General features: G+C 41.3%; 1 protein-coding gene across 1 annotated transcript; it reads right to left on the bottom strand.

The window, feature by feature from the left end:
* Positions 1 to 8,267: 8,267 nt before the first annotated feature.
* On the bottom strand, positions 8,268 to 9,039 carry LOC308622520 (small ribosomal subunit protein mS25-like). The gene is given in 2 exon segments (XM_081243988.1): positions 8,268 to 8,811; positions 8,814 to 9,039. Coding segments are annotated over 2 exon segments (519 nt in total). The 5' UTR covers positions 8,863 to 9,039; the 3' UTR covers positions 8,268 to 8,341.
* Positions 9,040 to 10,775: the final 1,736 nt, after the last annotated feature.

Raw genomic sequence — 10,775 nt, 5'->3', positions numbered from 1 at the left:
ATCCCACCCTTTCCCTTCTTAAAAGCTCTATGTGCTACAAGGATGAACTATTCTAAACATCAACAAAAAAGAAAAAACGCCAATCAATCAATCAATCCACATTCAGATAAGAAAACAGGCTTAAAGCATCTGTTATGAAAGGTGTAGGCTGTGAGTGACTTGAGAGACTTAGTGGTCTTTCCAGCCTAATTGCCCCACATCCACTTCACTTCCATCTATACAGTCATGAGGTGACTGAGTAAAGAACAGCCTCTCCCTCTTTTTGGTTTTGAACACACATATGCTACTCATATTTCTGATGAGGCATCTAAGGAAGGTAAGTCTTCCATTTTCAGTGCCAATATCAGTTTGCCCCATCCTGTCAAATCAGCACACCCGGGTCTGCTATCATCTTGTGAAAATGATGGGCTCCATGAGAGGCAGCATAAGGTAATCTGTTGTTTTTCTTTAGATACTGACAGGGTTTGAGAGTTGGGTTAGAAGAGAGGGCTTGAAAGTCATTAAAAATCAATAAAAGGAATGAAAAGGGCTCTCCCTTGCAAGAATGAAAAGGGCTAGAGGTCACTGGCTAGAGAGATTGAAAATGCTCCCAAGCCACTTAATAAATCAAGAGATGGTGGAACTTGTTAGTAGGAAGGTAAATAATTTCTTGTCTCTTGAGCACAGCAGTGGAGGTTAAAATACAATAAGTTAAATTTCAGACTGGGATAGGATTTTTCTAAGCTGCGGTAAATGCACAGTGATTATCACTTGCTTTTAAAAAATGCCACTAGGAAAATATCTGATGATGTGGCTCCATCTTAAATAAAAGATACTGCATGAATTTTTCAAAAGGAAGTAGTGGTGACTTAGAAATGTCTGTGCTTGAGAAAAGACTACCCAGTGTTTACATGATGCGAGACATCCACATGTATCATTTCCTCTTCCCTGCAGGAACTGGGTGAAGAGGTGAATGCTTCCTTACTTGCAATAAAGTACTTACGTTCAATGGTTAATTAAAATGAATAAAAAGGGTCATGATGAGTGCATCTTTCCCAGTCCATACTACTGGGTAGCCAACTTTAGCTAAGAGAACAATAATGGACAAATTTATAGATCAAAGTTCAGTTTCTGCCAACGTAGGGAAGCATCATTATTAGCTTGAGACAGATAGGCATCTATATAAGATATCATATCCAGTCAGTACAGCAGAGGTTCTCAAATTGTGGTCCCTGGACCAGCAGCATCAGCATCTCCCAGGAACTTGTTAAAAACATATATTCCAAGGACCCACCCTGACCTGCTGAATCAAAAACTGCGGGGGCAGAGGCCAGCAACCAGTGTTTGAACAAGACCTCTAGGAGACCTCACCAGTTGGAGAGCCACTGCTATTTAGCGAGGTCTGAGGGACCATGATAGAGCAGAAAGTGCCAGGGCTCTGGAGCCAAACCCGAGTTCCTTCCCTCCCTGCTTTGCCAGCACTAGCTGTGTGACCCTGGTGAGCCCTTGGACTCGCTGATATTGATTTTCTCTTCTGCAAAATAAGGACCATTTCCCCTTCTCACAGATCTGTTTTGGGGCAAATGAGATGACCTAAGTCCTTGTTCATACAGTAGCTCAGAAAACACTGATGCTTTTCCTCTTCCCTTCCCTGAAGCTGGGTTCCTGCTGGGAAACACAGCAGGTCAGATTCATCAATTATTTGTGGAAAGCTAAGAGCATTTTCACATACTCATGGACATTATAATTAAAGTCAGAAAACTTGTATTAGGTGGGCTATTTGCTGCCTTGGCCTGTGCTGTCCTATTCAGGCCCCACTGGCCATGTGTGGCCATTGAGTGCTTGAAATGTGGCTCACTGAACTGAGATGAGCTACAAGAATAAAATACACACTGGATTTTTAAGACTTAGTATGAAAAAAATGTAAAAATATTTAATTTATAACTTTTCAAAACTGATTACATGTTGAATTTAAAGTTTGGATATACTGGGTTAAATATATTCTTAAAATTAATTTCATCTTTTTTTAACTTTTAAAAGTGTGGCTACAAGGAAATATCAAAGTACTTTTCTGCCTCACATGACATTTCTGTTGGACAGTGTTGGTCTAGGCATCCCCAGGGTCTAGCATGGCACTGCTCTCATGCCAGACCCGGGAGACCAGGGAATAAAAATTGCTGATAAAAATTGCTTATTATCTTCTTGGCTACAAAATTTATAACCTCTGTGGAACTGTTCCTCATTATAGTCTTTGCAGCATTTTGTAGCTGCAAAGGATTCCACAATCTTTTCATCCATTATTGCTCAGGACATAGTCTATGAGGCAGGTCACTGCTAAATTATGAGACTCGTTAAAGTGATCTTCACCATTCAAAGGGCAGTGGAGGCCTCCACAGACACATACCCCCACACAGTGGTGAAATGGGATAGCAAAGGAATGGCAAGAACTACAAAGCAGAGGCTGGGGTGGGGAGCGAATACAAATGTGGGGCTAACCTGGAGTAACTTGTGCATGTTAGTCATGTCCTCCCCCCCACAAGGAAAGCTCACTGTGTGGTCCCCCCATCCCATGCGGCATCACTTCTCCCCTACTTCACCATGCTTTCTAATGGGCAGAATCTAGAGACTTGATTAACCCTTCAGATATTTTAGACTCAGTTTTCAGGAAATGAGGGTTCTGTCAGCATCAGCTCACTCTATCTTCTCTTGCTTAACAAAAGCCAGTGAAAGGCACTTCCCTCAGATGTCTATTTCTCCTCGGTTCCACTTAAAAATCAGCTCAGGAAATCATTTGTCAATCAAGTACATTACAGAGAGAAAGTCATGGAATTACCTGACTTGAGATGTTTCAAATGACAATTTTGCACTTGCACCTCTTCAATTATTCCAGACAACACAAGGCTGCTCTAATCTTTAAAAAGATTTTAGGATTAAGGAAACTTGGCGCTCTATGTTTCAAATATTTAGTCTTACTTGAAGAACCCAGCTCTTACAGGAGAATCAGGGAGGGTTCCAATAACAGAAAGAAGCCCCTTGACATGAGGAATAGGCCAGGTGGTAAAGACAGATGACTCTATGCAGGTGTAATATGTATGATATCTGATTACTCTTTCATTTCAGGTTTTTGGTTTGGGGGAGTGCAGAAAGTTCCCAGTTAGCTAAGCTGAAATAAATATTGAGCACCTGCTGATGCCAGGCACTCTGCCAGGGCACTGAGGGTACAGAACGGAAAGATACACAGTCCCAGGTCCAGCTTGGACTAAAATAGAAATAAATGACAATCCCCTTTACATACCCATGATTATTATTTTGTTGATTTTCATGTATAGAGCCCATTGTTTTCTTTTTTCCTTGTTTGCAAGGCACCATTCTAGGTATTGGGCCCTTGATACATTTTTAAAGTATGAAAGACATTTTTTTTTTTTTTTTTTTTGTGGTACGCGGGCCTCTCACTGTTGTGGCCTCTCCCATTGCGGAGCACAGGCTCCGGACGCGCAGGCTCAGCGGCCATGGCTCACGGGCCCAGCCGCTCCGCGGCATGTGGGATCTTCCCAGACCGGGGCACGAACCCGTGTCCCCTGCATCAGCAGGCAGACTCTCAACCACTGCGCCACCAGGGAAGCCCTGAAAGGCATATTTAAATTTAATTTTAGCAGCAGAGAAAGGGATATTTTGCACACAGTAGTGAAAAGTCATTAGAACCTGGGTTTCCCTGGTGGCTCAGTGGTTATGAATCTGCCTGCCAATGCAGGGGACACGGGTTCGAGCCCTGGTCCGGGAAGATCCCACATGCCGCGGGGCAACTAAGCCCGTGTGCCACAACTACTGAAGCCCGCGCACCTAGTGCCTGTGCTCCGCAACAAGAGAAGCCACTGCAAGGAGAAGCCCGCACACTGCAATGAAGAGTAGCCCCCGCTCGCCGCAACTAAAGAAAGCTCACGGGCAGCAACGAAGACCCAACACAGCCAAAAATAATAAGTAAATAAATTTATGGGGAAAAAAAGTCATTAGAATCTGTATTTAGTATTCAAACCAAAAATGCCTTTTTGAATGAATGAATGTTTCTTTGTTGCATTTATAATGTAATATGAATGCACATTTCAGGCTGCTTAAGCAGGTTTTCCCCTACCCTGGGACAAAAGATTCATTTTTTTTCTTCAAAGAGACTTGTGGATACTCAACCATTTCATTAGAAACTGACAATTTTGTATTTAAATTTTATATATGCCATACTGTAGCTACTGATACTAGTATGAACATTAACAGCAGGCTATGATAGTCTATCAAAGGTTCAGGGCAAGGTATCATGATTTAAAGGTTAGGAACAAACCTTATAAAAACTTGTAATTTCATCTCAGTCTTTGGTTAACATCTCTGCATTTGTTCTGGATTCAAGAAAGGGGTTTTTTCCTTTATTTAAAAAAAATATTCGCAAATAGCACTATCTATTCAGTTGTCTACTTCTTTAAGGATACATCTGCACCCTTCTGCACGTCCCACCCCCAGATCCCAGAGTAAGACTCATCTGTCTTTAGTTACTATATTAAAGTTAATATCACACTAGTCACTGGGGCTTCCGCCCTCATGTGTGTGGGTATTTCTCTGTGTGTGTGAGAGAGACTTGCTCAGGCCCACTTTTTGCATCATCTGGCATTCAGTTTTCCTGCTTTTCCAACTAGGCTGTGTTCCCTCTTGCCTGTCACTCATAAGAAGGATGTGGCTTCCTGTGTTGATTGCATGAATGGGCCAGTTCTTCACCCTTCCCTGTCCTCTGTCCAATTATTTTGCTGTGCCTTCCTCCTAGGGGTGGGGTGCAATTCCCCACCTGTCGGCATGGCCATACAACTTACTTTGACCACTTATTTTAGCAGATGGGACACAGCAGAGGCCCAAGTGTCCTGTGCTATTGAGCTTGATTTTCCTGTGTCTCTGTCATCACCACGGGAAGAACATGCTGACCTATTAGTTCCAGGAAGAGGGTGAGAGACACGTGGAGCAGAAACACCCCCAGACGAGTCTAGTCCAGGTGCTCCAAACCCCAGGTAACCCACAGACTCCTAAAGAATAGTAAGTGATTGTCTGCTTAAGCCACTGGGTGTTGGGATGGTTTGTACACAGAAAGACTTCCATCCCCTCTACTCTGTCATCATCACAGATGACAGCTCTCCCCTTCTCTACTTCACAGGCCTCTTTTCCACCTAACGTCACTCTGTCCTAGCACCCAGTGGCAAAAAGTGGGACCCTCTGTGGAACTGGGGAGGGGAAGTGGAAGAGAAAATACGGGGAGGAAATAAGGGCAAAGGAGAGAAGACTGATACCAACTGCAAGATGTTTATCGGAAAGATGGAAAACTTAATTGTCACCGCGCTCAGCCTGCTCCTGCCTCCATTCTCCCATCTCCTTTCTCTCCCCCAGCCCTAATTTCCTACCCTTAATAAACAATGTTCCCACAATCAATCTTCACGATAAGGCTGAAGTTATATTACGATAATGCCAATATTTATTGAATACCAACTGTATATAGTAAGCACTGAGTTAAGTGCTTTACTTGGACTGTATCTTTTAAACCTCACTGTGATGCTGTAAGATAGATAATGGGATCTACATTTTACTCGTGAAGAAGCTTAAGAGACACCGAGACCCACGGCTAGTAAGGGGTGGAGCTGAGGTTCTAATCCAATCAGCCTGATGCCATAGCCCAGCCTCTTTACCCCCACACCACACGGCCTCCTCTTGTTGAATTCCCTTATCTCCATTTCCCACTGTCATTCTTCTCCCCTCTCTATGGGCAACCATTAATGGATATATTTTTATTTTAATATATTTTATATTACACACTGTGGATCATTGTTTGATATGAATTATTTTTAATGTATGTAAATGGTATTTTATTACCTATATTATTGTTTCCTTTTTCTCACTAAGCATCTTGTTTTTGATACATCCATGTTGCCATGTGTTGGCTGTTAAAGCAATCCTGAGAAAAAAGAACGAAGCTGGAGGTATAACCCTTCCAGACTTCAGATTATACTACAAAGCTACAGTAATCAAAATAGTGTGGTATTGACACAAAAACAGATACACAGATCAATGGAACAGAATAAAGAGCCCAGAAATAAACCCACACACCTATGGTCAATTAATCTATGACAAAGGAGGCAACAATATACAATGGAGAAAAAAAACCCATCTCTTCAACAAGTGGTGACAGGAAAGCTGGACAGCTACATGTAAAACAATGAAATTAGAGCATTCCCTCACACCATATATAAAAATAAACTCAAAATGGTTTAAAAACCCAAATTTAAGACATGACACCATGAAACTCCTAGAAGAGAACATAAGTGAAACACTCTTTGACGTAAATCATAGCAATATTTTCTTAGATAACTCTCCCAAGGCAAAATAAATAAAAGCAAAAATTAAAAAATGGGACCTTATCAAACTTAAAAGCTTTTGCACAGCAAAGGAAATCATCAACAAAATGAAAAGACAACCTATGAAATGGGAGAAAATATTTGCAAATGAAGTGACAAACAAGGGGTTAGTATCCAAAGTATACAAACAATTTATATGACTCAATATGAAAAAAACCCAAACAACCCAATCAAAAAATGGGCCTAAGAACTAAACAGACATTTTCCCAAAGAACACATACAGATGGCCAACAGGCACATGAAAAGATGCTCAACATTGCTAGTTATTAGAGCAATGCAAATCAAAACTACAATGAGGTATCTCACCTCACACCAGTCAGAATGGCCATCATCAAAAAAGTCTACAAATAGTAAATGCTGGGGAGGGTGTGGAGAAAAGGGAACCCTCTTGCACTGTTGGTGGGAATGTAAATTGGCACAAACACTACTGAAAACAGTATGAAGGCTCCTTAAAAAACTAAAAATAGAGCTACCCTATGATCCAGCTATCCCACTCCTGGGTATGTATCTGAAAAAAATGAAAACTCTAATTTGAAAAGATACATACAATGGTCACAGCAGCACTATTTACAATAACCAAGATATAGAAACAACCCAAGTGCCCATCAATAGATGAGTGGCTTAAGAAGATGTGGTATACATATACAATGGAATATCACTCAGCCATTAAAACAATGAAATGTTGCCATTTGCAGCAACATGGATGGACCTAGAGGATATTATGATTAGTGAATTAAGTTAGACAGAGAAAGACAAATACTATATATCACTTACATGTGTAATCTAAAAAATAATACAAATGAATGTATATACAAAATAAAAACAGACTCACAGCCATAGAAAACAAGCTTATGGTTACCAAAGAGGAGAGGTGTGGGGAAGGACAAATTAGGAGAACAGGATTAACAGATAAAACTATTATACATGAAATAGATTTTAAAAAGACAAGGATTTACTATATAGCACAGGGAATTATACCCAATATCTTGTAATAACCTATAATATAATCTGCAAAAATACTGAGTCACTATGCTGTACACCTGAAACTAACACAATATTGTAAATGAACTATACTTCAATAAAAAAAGAAAGATCCATCCATCCACGTTGCCCTATGTTGATTTCATTTTTTGTCTCTGACCTGCTACAGAATAGTCTATGGTTTCCACTCACCCCAAATAATTTATCCACTCCTCCATAATGAAGATCCAGATTTTTTCCAACTCTTCACCACAAATGATACTTCAGTGAGCATCCTCATATGCTGTCCCTCATGGTGCTAGTGAGAAATTCCTGGACATAAATCCAGAAGCACAACTGGTAGGTCATAGGGTATGTTTAGCAACTGGAATAGACTGCTCTCCAGAATGGCTGCTCTGGTTCACACTCTTACTTAGCAGTGCAGAGGGAAATCCCTGCCTGTTATCCTGTCTAAATTCTGCCAACCTAAAAGGTGCAAATTTACAACTCATTGCTGTTCTAATTTATATTTCTCTATTAACGATTTGGGACATTTCTTCATATACCAGTTCTGTTTCCTTTCCTACAAATTGCCTGTTCATAATCGTTGCTCCTTTTGCAATTGATTTTTTTTCTTATTAATTTCGAGGAATTCCTTGTTTATTCTAGATACTTGCTGTTTTCTAACATCCCAAATAAGTTCTCTAAATCTGTCACCTGGTCTTTGTCCTTGCTCTCCTTCATGAACAGAAGTCGTATTTTGATGTAATTCAATTCATTTTTTTTTCCAGTGATTCTGAAGCATTTATTGCCCTGATGGCACAGGGTGTTCACTGGGCAGCTTGGCTGTAGGCCAACTCCTCCCCTCCCCCCATGCGCTTTTACACAGTGTGTAAAGGAGACCCTTTTATTGCCAAGAGATGTTCAGTCTCTCGGGGAATAGGACCAGGGGCTTTTCTGGGGCCTCAGTCTTGGGCACTGGCTTTCAGAGCTGCTTTGTACTTCCCTGTCATTTCCCTGGGCAATGGCACCAGGCCCGGGCAGGGCACCTGCCCCTCCACCTCACAGATGCACTGCCGCAGGCAATACTTTCGGGGGCCGAAGTGGGCTGGGTGAGAAAGCTGTTTTTTCTCCTGCTCCTCTCTCTCAAGGGTTTCCTCACGCTTCCCCAGAATCTTTTTGATCTGCTCCATGATCTCCTTATTGCTCTTGGTCTCCACGTCCACAAGGACTTGCTCCCCAGAATCTAAATAGAACCGCAGGAAGGGTGTTGGCGTCATGTTCTTAAACATCATGATCTGTACCCAGGGGTTCTTGTACTGGATCTGAGGTATGTTGAAAAACACGAATTTCCTGGCGCCCTCGCCCAGCTCCCTGTGCGTATTGTAGTTCACCGTCATGACCTTCATCGAGTCCTTGAACACTACGTCCCCCGGCCCAGGTACTGCAGGGTGCGGCGTATCGGGAAGCGGCCCTTCATGGACATGGCGTCTGCGGCGGAAGGGCCGGACCACCGGCCGCGAGCCCAGCAGCGCTGAGACGAGCCAAGCTGACGCCGCCCGGGTAGCCCTCGCCTCAATTAATTTTTTTTTTTTTTGCCTTATGGTCTGTGCCTTTGAAGTTTTGTTTAAAAAAATCCCATCCCATCTCCAGTTCTCAAAGATTTTTATTTTGTATTTTTGTCTATTGACTTCATGGGCTTACATTTCTATTGCCTTTAAAAAAAAGTCCAATTGCTTAAATAACCTTATTCTTCTAACGTTATGAGTGAAACAAGCTTTGGAGGGCAAATCCAAGAAATTGACCGTTGTTGACATCAATTGCTTCTATGAAAAGTATGTGATCTGAGTTCCAAAAGACCAAGCTGGAAGTAAACTTTTGGAATAGATCCTATTTATGCACTGAGGGGTGCCAGGATATTTATGAAAAGCAACTCTAAAGTAACAATACTGCTCTGGCCATGGTTGTTGGCCTCAGTATCGTAACATTATAATTGTAGTGTTAATCTGATTATAAATGACCCTGAGCAGTGTTCCTTAAAGCATTACCCTCAAATCAATTGCATCACATTTACTTAAATGTACTTATTAAAAATACAGATTTCAGTGTCAACACCCATAGAATGTACAACACAAAGAGTGAACCCTAACATAAATTATGGAGTTTGGTTGATAATAATATGTCAATGTTGGTTCATCAATTGTAGTAAAAGAGCCACATTGATGTGGGATGTTGATGGTGGGGAGGCTGTGTATATGGGGAAAGGGGTGTGTGAGAACTCAGACTTTTTGCTTGATTTTGCTGTAATCCTTAAACTGCTTAAAAAAAAAAGCTTATTAATTAAAAAAGAAGACTCCTTAGAGCTGTTCCTTAGAACTACTAAAGCCATAATTTCATTTTTTCATTAGCATCCCAGGTAAATATTATTCTCATAGAAGTTTGATAGCTACTACCTGAAATGTATATTTTAATAATAATAATAATAATAAAAAGGTTTGTTACCTGGTGGGTGTGAATTACTGGCGAGGGAAGGGATCAGTTTCGAGTGTATCAGGAGAGAGAGCCAGAGGTAAATGGGTTTTGAATAATGAGGGAGGAGTCCCCCCAGTTTATTTTAGCTTCTAATAAAGATTTTATTACTTATGTTTGTTTGCCATATAGATTTTATTTGCCATGTATGTGGTGAGGAAAATAAAGATGTGTTCTGACCAAAACACAGGCACATACTAGCCGAGTAGCACTAAACTTTTATCACCCTATGTAAGAACTGAAGCGATTGTATTCTCCTACATTCAGGGGATTCTTGTCTTTACTGCTTTTTCTGCCTGGGTGGAATCCCTTCCCTCTATCACTTCTGAAGGACACTTCTCACAGACATTTTTAAGGCCTTGAGTTTGGCTCTCATCTGTCTAGCGGTGCAGTGAAGGAATTTTCCGTCAGGTTGAAATTGGGTAACGTTGTAATGAGTGAGTCTTATTTCTATCAGGGGATCATGGGGTCTCCTTGGTGACTGTCACTGAATTTACAGAGCTGGCTATACGGTTTGAGCTCTTTGAGTAGCAAATATAATGGAATAACTCCTCCCCCATCCCGCCCCTGATCATCCTGAGATATGAGTACATGCAGGAAGATTACAAAGAAACAAAGCAAAAAAATCCCACAAAACCTCCAACCAACCAACCCTCACCAGTCGTACTGAAACTATTTGTAAAATTACCAGATGAAAAAAGTCATATTTAAACATGTGGAGGGAACAATTTCTAGATCTTAATGAGGTCCCCATTATGATGCAGAGTTGCTAAGAACAAAGGGAGACCATGGTGCAGTGGTTAGGGTGTGGGCTCTGCACCGCAGGAACCATGGCATACAAACAAGCTCCATATATGTGTCTGTCAAGTA

Source organism: Mesoplodon bidens (assembly GCF_964165515.1).
Source record: "Mesoplodon bidens genome assembly, chromosome: 9".
Lineage (NCBI taxonomy): Eukaryota > Metazoa > Chordata > Mammalia > Artiodactyla > Ziphiidae > Mesoplodon > Mesoplodon bidens.
The sequence above is the reverse complement of the archived record's forward strand: the minus strand, read 5'-3'. Positions and strand labels throughout refer to the sequence as shown.